The sequence below is a fragment of the Nicotiana tomentosiformis genome, chromosome 8 (genome assembly GCF_000390325.3).
Source record: "Nicotiana tomentosiformis chromosome 8, ASM39032v3, whole genome shotgun sequence".
NCBI classification, from domain to species: Eukaryota; Viridiplantae; Streptophyta; class Magnoliopsida; order Solanales; family Solanaceae; genus Nicotiana; species Nicotiana tomentosiformis.
The window spans coordinates 145,373,209-145,396,012 of NC_090819.1; the positions used below are offsets into that span (position 1 = coordinate 145,373,209).

The window sequence follows — 22,804 nt, forward strand, 5'->3', positions numbered from 1 at the left end:
AGTTCAAATAATTTTCTAGTTATAAAGATTGTAATTTTTATTTTAAACTAAGTAATTAACGAATACAAAAAGTAGTAAAATTATCAACTAATAAGATTAAGGAGGTTTAGAGTTATGATTTCTCCAATTGTCGGAATTCTCCCCGCTACGTTTTCTATAATTTCGCCCAAGTATTCTCTATCGATCGTGAGTACTTCGGGTGTCGTAATTCTCTTCTGAGAATCTATAACAATTTACTAGACATATTCTTCCGAACTACGCTAGCTGGCACTAATTCAGCTGCCACTAAGATCGCACCAACGTTTCGTTATTCCTAATCCCACATTTGAACCCTCCGTATTGATTCCTTACATACGTTAGGGGTGATGTTGTTCAACAACTACCTAAATATGTATCTTTTTCCAAGCAATACATACTAAATAGGCACAGTCAATTGATGGCCATTCAATCAACAACAATAAACACGTAATTGAACAAGTAGAGAAATCCAACAGCTCAATTATATAAACACGTAATAAGAATTCATCCTACAAAATATTTCATCAAAACCCTAGATAAAAAATTAGTTATTCATAATAGTATGTAAAACTACAATACCAGAATTGATAACCAATAATGAAAATAGGAAGAAGGAAGTGAAAAACTTGTAGAAGAATTCTCTGCCTTGCTCCTAGTGTGTTCTTGCCTCTTTCGGTAGATAATCCTCTTTAAAAACGTTCAATCCCCTATCAAAAGTGAGTTTAAGGACTATTTATATATGATAGGGTTTGCATGGGGCGAAATAATACAAGCCCACTTCAGAACAACCTTTTTAGGTTAGCTCGTTCACTCTCTCGTGCGCATGCGAGAGTGAACGAGCGAAGTGCTTCTCTTTTTCTTTTTCTTCTAGGTCTCTCGTGCACTTCCATGCCTATTTGCCATAATCCGGTGTTTTTTCTCAAGCTTTTCCTCAGCTAGCTCGTTCACTCTCTCGTGTGCACGCGAGAATGAACGAGCAAAGTTCCTCTTTTGTCTTTTGGTCCCAAATCAACTTCTTTTGTTCACTTTTCGTCCAACTTGCTCCTACGCATAAGAATGCACGTAATGAGCATAACTCACTACAAAAATTCATGTAACCTACCGCAACCACACAAGTTATGAGATGAAAGTATACCGAAAAATATGTATTTTTTATCGTTTATCACCCGTATATACATTAAAAATCTATCAAACATTTAAAACGATTTGTTTGTAAATTCAATTATTATTATTATTATTATTGTTATAAGAATTTATTACTTTAAATTCTGAATTCGCCGTTGCACCAAATTAAAGATATTGGATGTGATTGGTTTCTCCAGCACCAAATTAAAGATATGGCATGTGATATAGTGAGGTAATCATACGTCACCTATTATTGATTCCTGTAATGTTTCCCTAAAAGCCTTACAAGTTACACCCCCACGTACTACTGGATTGTTGAATATTTACATGCCAAAACGGGGTATTTGCACAAATAGTCTTCTTTGAGGTTACTATTTAATTTATGTTCCCTTCAGCTCATAAGATTTAATTTAAAAGTTCGTCCATTCAGCTACTTTAAAAGGTGAAATTTAGCCAACTGGACTAACGATCAGAATGTAAAGAAGCCATAAGGTGCAATAATCCTTACAAAACATCTCTAAATCTCTAATGCATATACTTAACCAACAATAGGACAAGATTCTAAGTCATTTTTGAATGTCCCCGGGGAAAGGTACACTTCAAGTTATAGATTCTGTAACTTGAAGTGTACCTTTCTCCGAGGGACATTCAATTATGTATCTTAGCCAAAAGATATATATAGTCAGAGGCGGAATCAGGATTTAAAGTTTATGCGTTCAGGATTTTAGTTTTTTTAAGTTACTGGATTCTAATTTAATAATTTGTGCATATTCAATGAATATCTCAAGACAAATATAAGGTTTGGACTAAAGCTATTGGGTTCGGCCCAAAAGGAGCGTGGCAATTATGTATCTTGGGAGTTATTAAACCTTTACGGTCGATCGTTTGGTTCAAAACCAGGTTATTCTAGAATTATAACCAGGATTATCTATCCTACATCCCAATATACTCAGTATTCTAATGCCACTTATAAATGGATGATTTGAATACAAGCAGAGTGATTTGTTATGATCAAGAAAAGAATGCGTTTTTGTACGCCTATATATCATCCAGCAGCTAATGTTCTAGTTGCTCAATGATGAACTAACTTTAATTTTTCTTATTAACTTTCGGCAGCTTCACCTTTATGAGCAATGAATTTATTGCACGTTCAAAATTTACTATATATGAATATGCTGCTGCTGAATCCTTTAATGCATAATCTATACTACAATTCCTCACCCAGCCCAAAAGAAAAGAAATAAAGAAACCCAAAAGAATTTTGTTTTTTTAAAAACACAGAAGTAAATGCAGATATATATATTTGAGAGCTACAGTGAGAAGTCAAAAGGCAAAAGTTTCTGGCATTATAATGAAAATGATAGCAAGTCAACTCTCATGAATTAAATTGATCGATTTAACGCCACTTTCCCAGAAGAGTACCAGAGATTATTAGAAAAGGGTTTTTAGTTCTTGTTTTCTCCTGCAAGAACTAGCTATAGGACCATCACAATTGTTTTAATAGTTCAAATTTTTTCTGAAAAGAAAGATATGATTGAAACAACGTAGATTTTGTCTTCCCAAAGCTTCACACTCATAACATTACATGTACAGATGATTAAAGAAGTATAAAAAAGAAATGAGAAGAATGAAGAAAAGTGTCGTCTTAAATGAAGGGGAAGCATTATTGAATAGAATAGTTGGGCAAACTTTGATAAGAAATTGAGGATGAAGATGAGCTGTTGGAGGTTGTCAATGCTAAAGCCGATGCATGAGCTAGCGTGGTTATATCATGTCTCTCTGCCCAGCTCTGACTATTTCAAACACCCTAATTCTTTTTTTTTTTATATAAACTGTTCATTAATTCAAGAACCAATGAGCTAAGGTATGAACAATACTGAGCTGGTTCCTCTCACGCACCATTTTCGTGCCATTCTGATGTGGGTTTCAATGGGAAGTTGCCGATATTCAAGTGTACACTTATTATGCAAAAATAATTTAATTTTACACTATCAATACTCTATAATTTAACAGTTTCAGCATGTCACCTATCCATTTTTTTTGGTCTTCAATCAACGCTTACTATAAATAGTTACTTTTACTTATAAATAGCTTGATAGTTGCAGTTTTTTTCAGTGTATAAACATTAACCCTTATTAATTACTATTATTATTCCATTGTTTTTGTAAGCTAAACTTAAGAGATAGATCAGAAAGCCCAAAGGAAAAACCAAAGTGGTTGGTTGTTGGGTGGAAATGGAGCTCCTTAATTCCTTTGCATAGTCAACTGTATAGCAGATAGTATCAAGTCAACCACTTGCTGACTCGTATTAATGGAGTTCCAACTGCCATGTGTAACGTGAACTGTAATCAAAAATCCAGTCTTGTTTATCAAAAAATTTCTCTCTTTGTGAACTTCCATTCTGCCTTATCCTCTCTCCAAATAATGAAAAAGAATATATAGTTGGCTTCTTTTTATCTTTGTCAACTATGTACTACATTAGTTTGGTTTTTGACCTGGACCAACTGGACTCCTTGTTGGATAATAAATGTGAAGAAATGACCATAGGTATCCTCTTGTAAACACGTCTATTTAAAATATATCTAGTTTTTAATAGTTATTTAAAATTTATCCGGTTTGAGCAAATTTCAAATTGACCTCTTGCTCTTGCTAAACTTCAGTCCTTTGGGTATGAAGTTGGACACCGCCAAAGCCTAATTTTTATATCCCACAGTTTAATTGACACTAGATAACAACACATAGGAATTGACAAATTTTTTGCCTTAGATTAGGTTTGCAAAAGAAACCCCAAAAGTTTGGAATTTTATAGCCATATCCGACGGCCAGTTCTAAATTTTCGTGAACCATCTAATTACTCTATTTATCTTGAAGCCTATGTTTGAATTTGCATAAGCCACGTGCATTTGCAAAATTCTTCCCATCTCTGTTTCTCTATCTTTTTCTTTTTCAGTTATTTCATTTATCTCTTTCCTATATATTTGCTAGAGCAAAATAGATCATATAGGAATTTATTATTAAAAAAAAAACAAATCACAAGGGATGACAACAGTCGTTACAAAGTCCAAGTACGATTTCGCAAAGTATAGCTTCCTATTAGCTAAGGTTAAAGAATACATGATTTTTGTAGTTTTGATATATATTTCGATATACACAAAAAAAAGAAAAAAAAGTTTTGATATATATTATAATATACAGAAAGAAGAAAAAATTAATTATATTATACACTTTGATATACAAAACAAGGCATTTACAAATGTATTATACATTGAGATATACAAAAAATAAATACATTTAAACTCCATTCAATCTTCAAACCTGAGGTTTGAAGGTAGGCTTTGGCAGAGCCCAACTTCAAACCTATAAGTCTGAATTTGAAAACTTTATACTTGCAGTTTCACTAAGTTGCATGTCTGAAGTTGATTATGAGATGATTAAATTTTTACAACTTTACAAATATTGAATATTCTTTAAGTAGGGGCCCTAAAAAGGCTATTTGTGCACTTCTCGCAAAAAGACCTGCTTCAACTGGGCCTTGCCTGTCCAAATCCAAAATAATGTACAAGGTCAGATGGTGGGCTGTATCTCCTGAAGGCCCAATCTGTAGAGCAGCAAAACTCTGATCCATTTCAACAAACAAAACCTACAGATTTCTTGTCTCGCAGTTACTATGGCCTATTTTATCCAATTCTAAATTTTGTTTAATACGACTTGATAAAACCTATGTTGTACTAAAACCGCCACAGCCAAATTTTCATATTTTTTTTATTATTTCTATCGAATAGTCAGACAAAAATGAAGAATCAATTTAGAGCCAAAACCTAACGAAAAATAAAAGGAGGAAAACCAACGAAAATCTTTAAGAAAACTGCCCATTCTCAAATTTTACACCCCCCCCCTCCCTCTTCAGTTTTGTGTATTATGGATAAGTTTGTCACCTAAATTTTTGTATGCTCTAATAGTATAATTTTTTTTTATACACGTGTAGTAATTTAGTTACATGTAAATTTTTAAATAATTTTACACTATTACTAATTTAGTTACTCATGTTTTTAGTACATTAATTAACAATAAATATTATTTAAAAATTAATATGTAATTACCTACTAAATGATCTTATAAATATTTTTTAATCGATTAGTGCATGTATACGGTCGAAATAGATTTCGGCTTCCGTACGTTTGATCGAGTTCGAATGGTAAGCGATCGAAGTGAGAGCTCGAGACGAGTTCCGAGGATAGTACAAACAAGCCTCGAACTCCAAGACCGATCGAGGAATCGGCTCGGTATCATTATCAAGCCCATGATCAAATCGAACCGCAAGGCAATGTGAAGATTGTCGGAGATGCACAGACCGATTGACACTCACCCCGAATATCGAACTCGAACTCAAGGCCGAGGGCTCGACCCAATACCGAGCTCGAGCCAGTATCGAGCTCGCAGACAGGAGCCGTTGCAACCGCACTAGGGGAGAGAATCTTGACAGGAATCGAGGAAGAGACAATTCATCATGGGTTCTCCACTATATATTTTTTATTATAAATAAAGTAAGATCCTTCTACTATAAAGGGGGGAATCCTTGTAAGCACAAGGAAGGTTTACACATTGTAAGAAAAGACTACTTCTATTTATTGAAGAATAAATCTCTTGAGCTTATTTTACTCATCATACTCACTCTTCTTGTTCAATAATTTATATCCCATTTCTATAGCCAAGAATCTAAACATTTTCACTTCTACGTACGATTTATGTCAAGCTATATCACATATCCTTAGAACTACTTATAAATTCAACTATATCCGATTTTTTGGGTAAACAGTTTGGCGACCACCGTGGGGCTAAGGATAACAGTGGTTGTTTGATACAAATCCGCAATACGCACCAGTTTACAACTCCAAATCAGCAATGGCAAACCCTCGATTCATGGCTTTACCTATCGACCACGAAGCCGGCCTTCAAGATGAAACCAACAACTTGATACCCATGGCTGGAAGGCCACTTAACGATGTCACTAAAGCTCGAGTCAAAGTACCTAAAATCCGAGTCGAAGTACTGCTAGATGTCAATTCACAAGTGGCTCTTGAGGCGAACCAACGTTCCGAACCGAAAAAAGTATTCAGGGCGGTACTCGATCCGTAGCTCGAGACGCCCATAATGTAGAGGAGATCATAGTCAGCTTACGGATGATCTTCGAGATATTACAAGCCCAGCAAATAGCGATAGCTCAGTTGTAGAGCCAAACTCAGGTACAAAGCAGGCCGGAGCCCGATCCGCTTCGAGAAATCACCCACAGAACGGAGCCAGCCATAGTGAAGTCAAACGAGCAAGAATCGGGGACTACTCCCGAAATTACTAAATTGCTCGAGGAACTCACAAAACGAGTCGAAGCCAACGATAAAAAAGTTAGAAATATATAATTCCATGGTCGATCAGATCCCGGGAGCTCCACTAATGACAAAAGGGATGGATTCGAAGAAATTCATCCAAAAGCCTTTTCCCTCGAGTGCAGCCCCAAAACCAATCCCCCAAAAATTCCGTATGCCCGAAATTCCCAAATATAATGATACGACCGATCCTAACGAACATATCACCTCTTACACATGTGCCATCAAGGGTAACGATTTGGAAGACGATGAGATCGAATCTGTGTTATTGAAAAAATTCTGAGAGACCCTCTCGAAGGGAGCGATGATTTGGTATCATAATTTACTACCAAATTCCATCGATTCTCTTTGCCATGTTAGCGGATTCGTTTGTAAAGGCACATGCTAGTGCCATAAAGGTTGCAACAAGGAAATCGAACCTCTTCAAAGTAAAGCAAAGGGGTAATGAAATGCTGAGGGAGTTCGTGTCCCGATTTCAAATGGAACACATGGAATTGCCACCGGTCACAGACGACTGGGCCGTCCAAGCTTTCACCCAAGGGTTGAACGAGCAAAGTTCAATAGCATCACGTCGGCTGAAGCAAAATTTGATCGAGTATCCAGCAATAACTTGGGCGGATGTACACAACCGATATCAGTCAAAAATCAGGGTCGAATACGACCAGTTGGGAGCTCCTTCCGGATCCATGCATCAGAACAGGACAGCAATTAAAAACCAGAGGGATATCGACAGAGAGCGAAGGTCGAACAAAGACCGATATCAACCGTACGTCGCAGATCAAATGAACAACGGCTCAGCGCAAAATTCCGCTCGGAACAATCGAAAAAGTGATCGAGGACAAAATTCTCGGGGGATTATGAGCAAGAGTGGTTTCGATAAATATGGTGATCCTATAGAGGCACCTCGACTATTTGAGTACAATTTCAGCATCGACGCATCGGGCATTGTATCGGCGATCGGAAGAATCAAAGATACTAGGTGGCCTAGACCCATGCAAAACGACTGTTCCCAAAGGAACCCGAATTCGATGTGCAAGTATCATGGTACGCATGGACACAGGATCGAGGATTGCAGACAATTAAGAGAAGAGGTAGCCCGCCTATTCGATGAGGGCCACCTTCGAGAGTTCCTCAGTGACCGAACCAAGAATCACTTCAGATAAAGGGACGCCAGCAAAAATGATAAACAAGAGAAACCTCTGCATATCATTCATATGATCATCGGTGGGGTCGATACTCCATAGGGACCCGTGCTCAAGTACGGCAAGATACCGGCCACAGGGGAAAAACGAACTCGAGGTTATGTACCCGAGGGCACTTTGTCATTCAGAATTGAAGAAGCTGATGGCATATCTCAACCTCACAACGACGCTCTAGTAATTTCTATCCTATTAAATAAAGCTCAAGTTAAGCGTGTTTTAGTGGATCTAGGTAGCTCTGAGAATATCATCCAATCTTGGGTAGTAGAGCAGCTCGGTTTGCAGAATCAAGTCGTGCCCGTAGCTCGGGTCTTGAACGGTTTCAATATGGCCAGTGATACGACTAAAGGGGAGATTACTCTACTAGTGAATGTAGCTGAAACCATCCAAAATACCAAATTCCACGTAATTGAAGGGCATATAAGGTATAATGCCCTACTCGGAAGGCCTTGGATCCACATTATGAAGGCAGTGCCTTCGAACCTTCCACCAAGTAATGAAATTCCCTACGTCGGACGACGTGAAAACAGTATACGGGGAGCAACATGCTGCGAAGGAAATATTTGCGATCGATGAAGTAACACCGAAACCAACGCTATCGGCCTCGGAAAGATCGAGCACTAAAGATAGATGAGAAACCAAATAGCAATCACAGCCACCAGTCTCGACCGAACCGGTGGAACAGGAAATAGAGGATGACGAGGAAGAGTTTCTGACACCTCGAGCTTTCACCATCCCCTACGACTCCGACGCCACCAAATCTACGATCGGAGAACTGGAGCAGGTTATATTAATTGAATATATGCCCGAGAGAAAGGTATACCTGGGAACGGGATTGACCAAAAGAACTCAGGAAAAAACTTATTCAATTTCTTATCGATAACATAGACTGTTTTGCTTGGTCCCATTTAGACATGGCAGGGATCCCACCGTCGATAACAACGCACCAGCTGAGCTTGGACCCTAGGTTCAAACCGGTGAAGCAAAAAAGAAGACCTCAGTCCGAGGTAAAACACGCATTTGTAAAGGATGAGGTAACTAAACTTCTCAAAATAGGGTCAATTCGGGAAGTAAAATATCCCGAGTGGTTAGCCAAAGTAGTTGTAGTCCCTAAAAAGGGAACAAACTTAGAATGTGCGTAGATTATAAAGATCTAAACAAATCATGCCCCAAAGATTCTTTTCCACCGCCTAGCATCGATCGCATGATCGATGCCACAGCCGGCCACGAGATCCTTACTTTCTCGACGCCTACTCCGGGTATAATCAAATTCGAATGAACCTGGAGGACCAGGAAAAGACTTCATTTATCACCAAGTACGGAACCTATTGCTATAATGTAATGCCATTCGGGCTAAAAACACAAGAGCTACTTTCCAACACCTAGTGAATAAAATGTTCGAAGAACAAATAGGTAAGTCGATGGAAGTTTACAATGATGACATGCTAGTTAAGTCCATGCGTGCAGAGGACCATTTGACTTATTTTCAGGAAATGTTCAAGATCTTAAGGAAATACAACATGAAGCTCAACCCCGAGAAATGTGCTTTCGGGGTTGGATCGGGCAGGTTCCTTGGTTTCATGGTATCGAATCGGGGAATCGAGATCAACCCCGACAAAATTAAGGTCATCGAAGACATCACCGTCGTGGATAGAGTGAAAATAGTACAAAGGCTAACCGGACGGATAGCTGCCTTAGGCCGATTTATTTCGAGGTCATCAGATCGAAGCCACAAATTTTTCTCTCTACTCAAAAGGAAGAACGATTTCACCTGGACCCCGGAATGCTAACATGCACTAGAATAATTGAAGCGGTACCTATCGAGCCCACCACTACTTCACACTCCGAGGACAGATGAGAAGTTTTACTTATACTTGGCAGTATCTAAAATCGTGCTAAGTGGCATCCTAATTCGAGAATAGCAAGGTACATAATTTCCTATTTATTATGTAAGTCGGACCTTAGGGGAAGTAGAGACTAGATACCCTCACTTAGAGAAATTAACACTTGCACTAATAAGCGCCTCTAGAAAGTTAAGACCATACTTTCAATGTCACCCCATATGCGTTTTAACCACTTACCCACTTCGTAACTGAAACCTCCCACAGGTGGCATTATTAGACAATCCATCAAAACTACTAGATTAATTAACAATGAGGCTGAGTACAAGGCCATGATTGCAGGTCTCGAGCTAGCTAAAAGCCTAGGAGCAGAAGTCATTGAAGCCAAATGTGACTCTTTACTAGTGGTAAACCAAGTAAACAAAACTTTCGAGGTTCGAGAAGATAGGATACAAAGGTATTTGGACAAATTACAGGTAACTCTACACCGTTTCAAAGAATGGATCCTACAACATGTGCCTCGAGAATAAAACTGTGAGGCCGGCGCACTCGCTAATTTGGGGTCGTCGGTCGAGGAAGATAAGATCAACTCGAGGACTGTCGTTCAACTCTCGAGATCTATAATCAAGGATGGACATGCCGAAATAAATTCCACGAGCTTAACCTAGGATTAGAGGAATAAGTATATTGAATATTTAAAGAACGGAAAACTCCCATCGAACCCTAAAGAATCGAGGGTCTACGAACTAAGGCTGCTCGATTCACGCTGGTTGAAGATGGAACATTATACAGAAGGACATTCGACGGACCACTGGCGGTATGTTTGGGACCAAGAGACACCGATTATGTTTTACGAGAGGTCCATGAAGGCACTTGTGGAAACCACTCCGGCGCCAAACCATTAATTCGCAAAATTATCAGAGCAGGGTACTACTGGGATAGCATGGAGAAGGACACTAAGGAGTTCGTTCGAAAATGTGATAAATGTCAAAGGTTTGCACTGATGATCCATCAACTCGGAGAGCAGTTTCATTCGGTCATTTCTCCATGGCCATTCATGAAATGGTGAATGGATATCGTCAGCCCTCTACTATCGGCCCCAGGTAAAGCTAAATTCATTTTGTTTATGACTGACTATTTCTCTAAATGGGTTGAAGCACAGGCGTTCGATAAAGTGAGAGAAAAAGAGGTTATAGATTTCATCTGGGACCACATCGTGTGTCGATTTGGGATACCAGCAGAAATAACATGCGACAATGGTAGACAGTTTATCGGTGGTAAAATGACAAAATTCCTCGAAGACCATAAAATAAAAAGAATACTGTCTACACCATATCATTCTAGCGGGAACGAACAGGCCGAATCAACGAACAAGATTATCATCCAAAACATAAATAAAAGATTGAACGAAGCTAAAGGAAAGTGGAGAGAAATTTTGCCCGAAGTCCTTTGGGCATATCGGACAACATCTAAATCCAGTACAAGAGCGACCCCATTTTCCTTAGTGTATGGCTCCTAAGCTTTAATTCCGGTCGAAGTTGGGGAACCAAGCGCAAGGTTCCGACATACATAGAAGAATTGAACTACGAGGCAATGAATACTAGCCTCGAATTATTAGATAAAAAATGAGAAGCGGCACTGGTTCGAATGGATGTACAAAAATAATGAATCGAAAGGTACTACAATAGAAGAACCAACCTCCGCCATTTCAAGACCGGGGACTTGGTCCTAAGGAAGGTCACCGTCAACACTCGAGATCCTAATGAAGGGAAGCTCGGCCCAAATTGGGAAGGACCCTATCAAGTCCTCGATATAGTCGGTAAAAGGGTCTTATAAACTTGGAGAAATGGATGGAAAACCATTACCAAACAATTGGAACATATCGTTTCTCAAACGATATTACTGTTAAAGTATAATTTTCTCTTCTCTATCGTCTATATACGTATATTCGACACTAACTCATTGCAGGAATTCGACGAAAAACATCAAGACCTCTGGTTTCAAAGTACGCATTGTACTCTTTTTCCCTTAAGTTCGGCTTTTATCCCAAAGGGGTTTTTTCGGCAAGGTTGTTTAACGAGACAACAACTATGTGCTACCCGGGGACAAACCAATAGTATCCGAGGCTCCTTCATAATCAACCTCGAATACTGGGGGGGCTACCAATCGAATAAATCAAGTTCGGCACAAAAAAGTTGCTCCATATCAAATTCATGTCGAATAAGGTCTCGATAGAGAAAAATGTAAGGGCCAAATGGTCAAAACAAACCATGCCCACGTAGTTTTTCTCGAACTCTGGCAAAAGATACAAACACATGTGTAATGACTTATAAAGGAGAACTTCTTTTTCAGATATCTCACACTTTGAAAAGATTTTCCTACTTCATAATTCAAACAGGCTTAAAGGCCAACCACCATCAAAGGGATTTTTGATACAAGCGATCATAAAAGGCCTACGGGCTAAGATATTCTGAGTTCGAGTTCAAAACAATCACTCACTCAATTATTAAAGCCTAAGGGCTATCTTACTTCGAGTTCGAGCAATCACTCACTCGATCATAAAGGCCTACGGGCTAAGATATTCTGAGTTCGAGTTCGAAACAATCACTCACTCAATTATTAAAGCCTAAGGGCTATCTTACTTCGAGTTCGAGCAATCACTCACTCGGTCATAAAAGGCCTACGGGCTAAGATATTTTGAGTTCGAGTTCGAAAACAATCACTCACTCAATTATTAAAGCCTAAGGGCTGTCTTAGTTCTAGTTCGAGAAATCACTCACTCGATCATAAAGGCCTACGGGCTAAGATATTCTGAGTTCGAGTTCAAAACAATCACTCACTCAATTATTAACGCCTAAGGGCTATCTTACTTCGAGTTCGAGCAATCACTCACTCGGTCATAAAAAGCCTACGGGCTAAGATATTTTGAGTTCGAGTTCGAAAACAATCACTCACTCAATTATTAAAGCCTAAGGGCTATCTTACTTCGAGTTCGAGCAATCACTCACTCGGTCATAAAAAGCCTACAGGCTAAGATATTTTGAGTTCGAGTTCGAAAACAATCACTCACTCAATTATTAAAGCCTAAGGGCTATTTTACTTCGAGTCTGAGCAATCACTCACTCGATCATAAAAGTCTACGGGCTAATATACTTTGAGTTCGAGTTCGAAACAATCACTCACTCAATTATCAAAGCCTAGGGGCTATCTTACTTCGAGTTCGAAACGTTCACTCGACTACTAAGCCTGTGGGCTTCTTTTATTTTTTGAGTTCGGGGCAAGCGCCCACTCGACCACTAAGCCTGTGGGCTACTTTTATTTCGAGCTCGAGCAAACACTCACTCGGCCATAAAGGCTATGAAGGCCGAATTCGATGAAATCACCTAAATCCTCATGAAAACATCCGCAAGGCATGAGTGAAATCTTCACGAAGCAAGTCAGTAAAAGAAAAAGATATTTGTATAGGTATCAAAGATGGTTTAAATAAATAAATAAATACAACATAAAAGAAGCTAAGGGCTAAACTTCTGGGTTATCATCGAGAGAGGTCTCTTCTCCACCGGGCTCCCCCCCATCTTCGGGCCCGCTCTTGCTACCATCATTATCATCATCATCGCCATCAGAAGCCAAGGCTTCAGCATCAGCTTCGAGTTCTTTAGCCCTTTTATCTCTTCAGTAAGGTCGAAACCTCTAGCGTGTATCTCCTCGAGGGTCTCCCTCCGAGACCGACACTTAGCAAGCTCGACAACCCAATGCACTCGAGTGTCGGTAGTATCCGATGCCTCTCTTGCCTCCATTTGAGCAGCCTCGGCATCGGCCTGATACACGGCAATGGACTTGTCCGCCATGACTTTCGACGACTCAACCTCCGCCTTGGCCTCAGCAAGCCTTGTTTCAAGCTCCTCGATCCTCTTGGCCTGAGCCGAACCCTTTTGCTTGACTCTTCGAAGCTGAACATTGGCCGATAATAATTTGGCCAAGATGGTTTCTTTTTCTGTAGCCAGGCGGTCGATAGTCTCCTTCCACCAGTCACATTTGGCCTTGATTTGATCGACTTCTTCCCGAAGCAACCCGATCTTTTCAACCTTTTGCTGCAGCTGAGATAACAAAGGGTTAGCTTCCACAGTTGGGTCAAACCCATACTCTAACAGAACGAGGCTCACCTGCTTATCTAGTTCGGCCTCTTCTTCACGAGCCTTAGCCAAATCTGCTTGGAGGTCCTTTATAACCTCATCCTTTTGGCTGCAAAGAAGTCGCAGAACATCTCTCTCCCCCGAGACCTTCTAAAGCTCGACCTCACACTAGCTGAGGTCGACTCGAAACCTGCTAATGGCCTGCACAGTAGGGAAAAACACAAGTCAAGTTTAGAAAAGAACGAAGAAACCAAGCATAGTAAAATCATTACCCGAGAAATGAAACGTTGGGCCTCTTCTAGGAGAAGAGAAGCGTCACTAATATCGGAGGCATCATCAACTCCAGTAAAGCAATCCCAAAAAGGGTCCCCTACACTGGAGCCTCCGCCCATATCAAGGGTCTTCAATTCTCGAGCTTCCTTTAACGCATCCTCGAAAAAGGTCGGAAAAGAAGGCAAATGACCCACTATCATAGTCCCAAGCAAATCGCTCGGGACGCTCTGATCGAGACTCGGGATATCGGAATCGACCCCGACCGGTATAGCCGTCATCGACTCAGAAGGTCTGGCGACCTCGATAGCTTTCGCAGATCGAATCACCATAGCCGAAGCATCATCATCTTCTTATTATTCTTCTTCTTCTCTCAGTCGTTGGACCGAGTCCCTCGAAAGAGCGATTGCCTTCCTCCTCATCCTTCGAGTTTTGGGCTTGGGGTCCTCTGACCGAGAGACACCTTTTCGCTTCTTATCTTTCCCCAGTTCCGGGACCGGGGACTTGGTTCCTTCCCCACCACTCGAAGGCCTAAAAAACAACATCATTGGTTACACCTACATGAAAGGAAATCGATAACGAATGGAGCATAAAAAACATTTCGAAGAACATGAGAAGTGACCCTTACTGTGATTCTTGGCCTCCCATCTACCTTTTGCCAAATCACGCCAAGCGCGTTCGGCATAAGAGTAAGTCGAGGCTAACTTTCGAACCCAATTCTCGAGGTCGGATACCGCTTGTGGCATCCAAGGGGCAGTTGTATATCGGAGAAAGATATCAGATAGAATCAGAGAAAGATACGAAATCTTATCTTCCGGAACGAGGTCATGAGTCCTCACCCGAATATAACGGCCCATCCAACCCCGATCCTTGTCTTCGTCGTTGCTCGACATTAAAGCTTTCGATGCCCGACGATGAAGCCTGATTAGTCCTCAAAAGATTTGAGGCCGATACAATCGTATGAGGTGATTTAGGGTGAAATCCAGCCCTCAGGCCTTGTTGGAGAAGAAGCGAAGTAAGGTTACTATGCACCATAGAGAAGGATGAATTTGACCGAGGGTGACCTGATATCTTTTGCAAAAATTAATGAACAGTGGGTCGACGGGACCCAACATAAAGAGGTAAGTATAAACACTTAAAAACCCCTCCACATGAGTGATGACGCTCTCTTCGGGAGAGGGAATTTGCAACACAACCTCGGGACCCCGGTTGCAGTATTTCCTCATAGCCTCGATATGGCCCTCTGTTATCGAGCACATGTACATCGACACATGCTCACATCGACCCGAAACCGATGAAGGATTTTCAACCTTAAAATCGATCTTCAGAGTACACGGGCCAGGAACATACTCATGGGGAGGCGGCTCCACCGGCGCCTTGTCGCCGGACGGCCGTGAAGAGGAAGCTTTCTCCTTCCGAGGTACAGTTTTTGAAGTTTTTGCCATTGATGTAAGAGAAAGAAAAGCAAAGGAAGATGAAAGGTTGATGGTGCCAAACGCTGATGAAGGTGGCTCTACAAGCGGCGAAATAGAGGCAGAAAGAGTAAGAAAATTTGGGAGATTGAAGATGTAAAAGTTGTAAATGATAAATAGAAGGGTTATTTATAGGTTTATACCGTGGCGGTTCAGTATCAACGGTGATCGACCACCGTCTGACGTGCATTAAATACCTTGAAAGACTAAATCGACGGGACAGCTATCACATACGTCACGATCGAGCCCAGTGAAAACGTTAGCTTATAATCCGATCGAGCCGTCGAAAATCATATCGCTTCTCACCACATTCTTCCTGAGAAATGAGGGGACTATCTGTATACGGTCGAAATAGATTTCGGCCTTCGTACGTTTGATCGAGTTCGAATGGTAAGCGATTGAAGTGAGAGCTCGAGACGAGTTCCGAGGATAGTACAAACAAGCCTCGAGCTCCAAGACCGATCGAGGAATCGACTCGGTATCATTATCAAGCTCATGACCAAATCGAACCGCAATGCAACGTGAAGGTTGTCGGAGATGCACAAACCGATTGACACTCACCCCGAATGTCGAACTCGAACTCAAGGCCGAGGGCTCGACCCAATACCGAGCTCGAGCCAGTATCGAGCTCGCAGACATGAGCCGTTGCAACCGCACTAGGAGAGAGAATCTTGGTAGGAATCGAGGAAGAGACAATTTATCATGAGTTCTCCACTATCTATTTTTTTATTATAAATAAAGTAAGATCCCTCTACTATAAAGGGGTAATCCTTGTAAGCACAAGGAAGGTTCACACATTGTAAGAAAAGACTACTTCTATTTATTGAAGAATAAATCTCTTGAGCTTGTTTTACTAAGCATACTCACTCTTCTTGTTCAATAATTTATATCACATTTCTATAGTCAAGAATCTAAACATTTTTACTTCTATGTGTCAAGCTATATCACATATTCTTAGAACTACTTATAAATTCAACTATATCCGATTTTCCGGGTAAACAATGCCTAGAATTTATAACAATATATAAATCGAGATAGAAAGAAAAAGAATTTGGGTACATCTTTTCACTTTTTAATTTCAATTCTTCCCTTTCCTTCCCCTAAATACCCAAAAGTCAAGCGGTGAAGGTAAGAAGACAGAGCTTCGCTTTGGTGTAGATCCTCAATTCAGAAAAAATGGGATACGTGCTAAGGGTGAGATTTGCATCGTTTTTCGCCGGTGCTGCGGTGGCGTCCGCCGTTGGTCTCTACGTTCTGCACAAGGATTACCAAACCGCCCACCACTCCCTTTCTCAACAGGTCCTTTTGATTTTCAATCCACTTCCTCTCCTTTCTGATATGCTTTTTTTTTAAATATCGTGTTTTGTTTAATTTTGTAATGAAATGAGCCTGAATAAAGTGAAATGATTACGGAGGTTTTATATAGCTGATCTCGACTAGTTTTGGATTAAGGTGGAGTCAATTGAATTATATTGATTGATTGGAATAACATTTTTTTTATTAACTGAGAAATTTGCTGTTTCCAATTTCAAAATATGGTGGATAATGCCTATTGGCTGCCCGTCACCTTTAACCCTTCTCTACTTAAATTGCATATTTGGTTCACCAGCAAAGATTCAAACTTTTAATGTTTTCTTTCGAAAATGTAAGTAAATAGCTTCAAATTTTCTACATATCCTGATTCCTGAGTGTACTACATTTGTCGCTGAACCAAAGCCTGGGGCTTGATTGAAATAACGGACTATTGTGTTTAATTAGAAACAAATTAGGGAAACTAAACCATTTCAAAACAAATTAGGGAAACTAAATCTCCGCGAGGGTTTTAAGATGTAGTAACTGTTGGCAGAATTCCCAGCAAATATATTAAGCTTTTAAATGCACTCTGGTTAGCCTCTTTAGTGTTTGCAAGACGAACATGTTGATGTAAGATAGCTAGTGGCCTGGAGCATATTGTTCCTGGATGGAACTTGTTGTTCAAATTTGAGCTAGAGGGATCTTCATGTAATTGGCGAATGAATGCCCTTTTTAGTGGCAACGTAAGCAAATTATCTATAACTTGCTGCAAAATGCAGTTTTCATTTCTTAGTCAGAATGTCATACTTCTACAAAATCAATCACCATGATGGTACAGCAAGATTATTTTTTGCTATGTTATACATCTTTAAATATAGATTTTTCTTAAAATGATTATCTATTTTGATACTGGTGGCTTCTTTTGACAGTTCAAGTAACTATGACACTAAGTTGGTTTACTGAAGGTTGGTGATGGTGGTGCTTCGAGGCAAGTACCAAAGTTGGTGCTTTGTGAAGAGACTTATTTTTGGATGGTTTATTAGCATGGTTACAACAGATCTTAGTTAGGATCTAACAATAACAAACAGGAAATTAAGTAAGTCATTATGGATGGTTCAGTAGCATGGTTACAACAGATTTTAGTTAGGATCCTAACAATAACAAACAGGAGATTAACTTAGTATTGTGAAAAGTGGTGGAAATGCAAATTTAGCTCATGGTAATTAGAACTTAAGAAGAAAGAATGACGAGAACAGGGACAGGAAAAATGTGACATTTGCTTTGCATCTTTCTTCTGGATTTCATGGTGTTCTTATTTTTCCTATGATTGTTGTGATGATACTAATATTGTCTCCTTTTGTCCTTTTGTCTTTTTGTTTTCTTGAGCCGAGGGTCTTTCGGAAACAGCCTCTCTACTCCTTCGGGGTAGGGGTAAGGTCTGCGTACACACTACCCTCCCCAGACCCCATTAGTGGGATTTTACTGGGTTGTTGTTATTGTTGTTGTTTTATTTACATATTTATTTTTTGGCCAAATACATAGATAACCCCCTAAAGCTGGCACCATTTTTCATTTAGACACTTCAATGAGGTTCTTATGCATTAGCACTCCAACCTCAGTTAATGTGTCTATTAAACACGATAAGCTGACATGGAGAAAAAAGTTTTTCTCAACTCTCTTAGGCGCGTGAAGCCGTGAATTGATCCCAAATTTTATTTTTCCCTTTTCTTTTAGAACATTTCCTCTTCTTCCTTCTCTCTCCCTGCCACCACCTCTACCATTCCCCTCCCTTCTCCTCTTTTTCTGCCACCAGTACCACCTCCCTCCACCTTCCCCTTTCCTCTTCGTTTTGGCAAAGCTATAAATTCTACCTTTTTAATGCTTCCAACAAAATCTACAACATAGAAGCATAAGGAAAGGAAATTTGAGGTCCCCAATTTCTCTTTGGTTACTCTCTATCACCAAATTCTCCCTCACTTTGTGTGCCCAAGAAATTAAGAAGCTTCACTTTTTAACTATTTTCACAAGTTGCAGCTACTAAATACTACTTCTAAATATCCACAAAAAGGTGACATGGCAAACCACGGGAAGGTCGGTTCTTTTTAATTTACAAGAAATTTGTAGCAGTCGGCTTTACCAATAACCCACCAACGAAAATTAACACAGAAAGTTGGTTCTTGTACAGAAATACTAATCAAGAAATACCCTCTTAGGAAGGCTTCGGGCTATCCTTGTGGGCAAACTACTGGAGACCAACACCAGTGTCGTCACCCAATTTATTATCTGCTATAGATCCTTATTTGACTGCTGTTGGAATAAAGTTGGCTCTTGGGCTGTGAAGACGAAGAAACAGGGCAACTGTGAAGAGGATGGGACTGGGTGGTGGGGTGGGCGGAAAAGACAATGCAACAGCGGGGAAATTTATATGAAAAGAGATCTCATCTTTTTGGCTTAAGAAGACGGTGGTTTTAGGTGGAGAAGATGGGGTTGATGGTGACTATAGTGGGAGGTGTATGGTGGAGCGGTGGTGTGGAAACGGAAGGGGGAATTGGCAAAGAAGATGAAGGAACTGCTATGGGAATTTATGTTGAAATAGATTTTCTTTTTCCTTTTTTTCTTCTCAAAGCCTCTTTTTAAAATAATTGTGTGGGTCTAAATGTCGCATGTCCTTGTTTCGTTCGTAACTTTGCCACATCATCCCCGTGTGAGTTAAATACAATTTTGTTTTTTGATTGGTTGTTAATGAGGTGTTCAATAGGCACATCTTGGGCATGCGTTAGGTGTCTAATAGGAAACAGACTCAGTTGAGGTGTCAAAATGAAATTATGTGCCAACTTTAGGGGGTTGTCTATGTATTTGGCCTAATTTTTTTACAAATGTGACCACTAATTGAATTCCTTTCACCACTCTCTTTTAGACCCACTAATGTTGAACTGCAGTCGGTGCACGAATTATTATATAACTTGTTTTCAAAGTTCTGTGCTTGTTTTCTCAATTTCACTTCCTTTTCCCCAAAGTTAAAAACTAGTTCTTAACTTCTTAGCACAGTTTTTTTTCTTCTTCTATATTTCTAACATTAGTAGTCTTATAAGGATCATTTCAGTGATCATGAGCATTGTGGGGGTTTAACGTCCACAATAAGTGCAGCATTGATGGTAAAAGAGGTGAATCCACACCTAATGTTTTCACCAGACTAAGCAATTTAATCTTAAGAGATGCAAATTAGATTGAGGAGACATATTCATGGTTAAGTAAAGTATTAAATCCTTATACAATGGAATTGGATAAATGTCTTGTATTCGATGGTTTGGTGTAAACATCGGGTGTGAGTAACTCTTTGTTGTGGTACAATGTAGCTTGACCCTTAGATCCTGCAATTTTGTGTTGAATGATTTGTACAGCACTCTCCTGTTTTCTTGAACATTTAATAGAAGAAAGATGATTTTTTTTTTTAACATCATGTATGTACCTATGAAATCATAATTCAGCATGCCCGCTTGGGCTATATAATGTTGCTGCAAAAGTGACTGTGAATCCTTCTTTACCCGTAAAAGAATTTTCTTTTTCTCATATTCCTTTGTTAAGCCTTATGCAAAACTTATGTATTTCTGCAACACGATGACTGGAGCCATGAACTCTTTTGAAAATGGTGTTAGATATTGAGAAGATACAATACTACTTTGACAGGCCAAGATGGAACTTGGTCATAAATCAATTACGGGCTAAAAGATCAATTTGTTTCAACCGTCTTTTCTTTTATCTGAACATCAATATTTTGTCTCAGCTGGACTAAATATCTCTTATCTACATGCTATTCGCTCTTTTCTAAAATCCAGATGAATGATGTGTATGAATCTCTGAATGGACGCATTTCTGCTTTGGAAAGGCTGAAAGAAGCTGATGCTGCAAAAAGCGTGGAAGCTACTGAGTAGAAGTTCTAAGTGGTTCCCGATGGATACTTGTCCTGTTGAGACATCAAAATTCCCTAGGTTGTAGTTGCTTCTGACTCCATTGTGATGTATTTGATCTACTACATAAGGTTGAGCTTTTTCTTTTGTTTTGCTGTATGGTGGGTCAAAAGGCAAATTTTCCGAAGGCGGTAATGAGAACTTAAAAGTCAATTTGATCCTTTGCGTTTCTGAACCTATGAAATGTACTATTGCCTCTCTTTACAATAAGATTCAGCTCGAACAACTAATCTCTCAGCACTTGGCAGTTCTGTTTTGATAAATATTACTTGGGTATTTGCTGAGTTTACTCTTCCATTGTGAATTCATTATTCAGAAAGTGGAGGTGTATTTGATAGTACTACTTCTGATCCGTTTCTGTTGCCCTAATAGATTGTTTCACTATGGGATGGATCTGGGTTATTGATGCCTGGATAAATGTACCATCAGTTATGGCCCCTATGTTCCTATTTCTTGGCAAAACTGCAATTTCAATATTTTAGCATGTTTTTAGGTTTAAGCACAATAGTTGGTCATACCGAGCAATCAAGACTCTAGCTTATGAGAGCTTTCGGAGGAAACAAATTAGCAAAAGGCGTTAAATATGTGCTTTCTGATTTTTCTGTGGTATAAGAAGTTATAACACCTATTCACCGGAAAAAAAAAAGAAGAGGAGATGCGACACGTTTTGGATTGAAGATTTCTTGAATAAAGGAGATGAGAAAACATAATCTGGAAGTAAGGTTAATTACTGCAGTCTACTTTGTTCTTGGTGTCCTATTAAAAATGCAAAAAGGGCATGTAACTAAATCTGCTACTACTACTATGTGTTGTAACTTGGTTTTGTGAGCTGCTCTCTTCCCCTTATTATGGTAGCTTGTTCATCCATGTTGGGTGGATTCGAGGTTAGAAACCTCAGAATACAGATAAAAAAAGAATAAAAAAAAAACAAGTAATCTTCATTTTATATGCAACGGTTCAGCAGCCAGCAGCATTTGCTCTAAAAAGAGCAAATAATGAAATTGAATGGACCGTACCTCTCGCATGCTAAGCGAGCGCTCTACCATCTGAGCTACATCCCCTGAAATGTACATTATCTTAAGTTTACAGAACACGTTATCTTGTCAAGTTGTGTAGTCTCTTTGTCTGCGGATAAGAATTACTAAGACCGGTGGATCTATATAACCCGACAATAGAAGATAGAGAAACTAAGTTTGAGAAAAATCTTCGTTCGAAGTACAGGAAGAGAGGAAACCATTGAATCATTTAACTTCGACTGAGTGACGAGAATCTATCTTCACAAATATGCAAAACTTCCCCTTGAGCTAATAAAAAATGAAAGGAAGTACAAAAATTCATATAAGTTGGGGTGATCAACTTGTTTACCCGAAAAACGGATAGAGTTGAATTTGTATGCAGTTCTAAGGATACGTGGTGCAACTTAATACAAATCGCAAGGATAAATGATAATATCAAGTATAGATTGCGAAAAATGCAAAAATAGACAAGGTTGTAAAGAAGATGAATTTTAGGACTAAACAAGTGGAATCAAATTAAGAAGCTTGAAAGGACAACTCTTCACTATAGGAGAATATGGTGCTTGAATTACAATGTTAGCAAAAATTTGCCTCTACAGAAATGATAATCATCGCCTTTATAGTAGAGGGATCTTACTTTAGATATAAAAAAATACGTAGTGGGAGACCCATGATAAATCAACTTTCCCACAATTCCTGACAAGATTCTCTCCTCTAGTGGGATTGCAACGGCTCTTGTCTATGAGCTCGATATTGACTCGAGTTTTTCGGTCTTGACTCGAGCTCTCGATCATGGCTTGAGCTCGATTCTGACTCTGACCCTTGAATTGATTCGGAGTCAATGTTGGTCGGTCTCTAGATCATAAGCTCGACAACTTTACTTTGCATCATAGTTCGATTTGGATTCGAGCTTGATAATAATATCGAGCTCGATATTGATCGGCCCTGCAGACTCGAAGCTTGTTTGTACCATCTTCGGAACTCATCTCGAAGTCTTACTTCGATCGATTATATTTCGAACTCAATCAATCATACGAAGTACGAAATCTATTTCGACCGTATACAGATAGTCTCCTCGTTTCTCAGGA

The 22,804-nt window shown here is 39.5% G+C and overlaps 1 protein-coding gene across 1 annotated transcript; it reads left to right on the plus strand.

The window, feature by feature from the left end:
• Positions 1–16,413: 16,413 nt before the first annotated feature.
• Positions 16,414–20,926, plus strand: LOC104106657 (uncharacterized). The gene is made up of 2 exons (XM_009615244.4): positions 16,414–16,738; positions 20,569–20,926. The coding sequence occupies exons 1-2, from the start codon at positions 16,616–16,618 to the stop codon at positions 20,662–20,664; spliced, it is 219 nt and encodes a 72-aa protein (XP_009613539.1). The 5' UTR covers positions 16,414–16,615; the 3' UTR covers positions 20,665–20,926.
• The last annotated feature ends 1,878 nt before the right edge of the window (positions 20,927–22,804 follow it).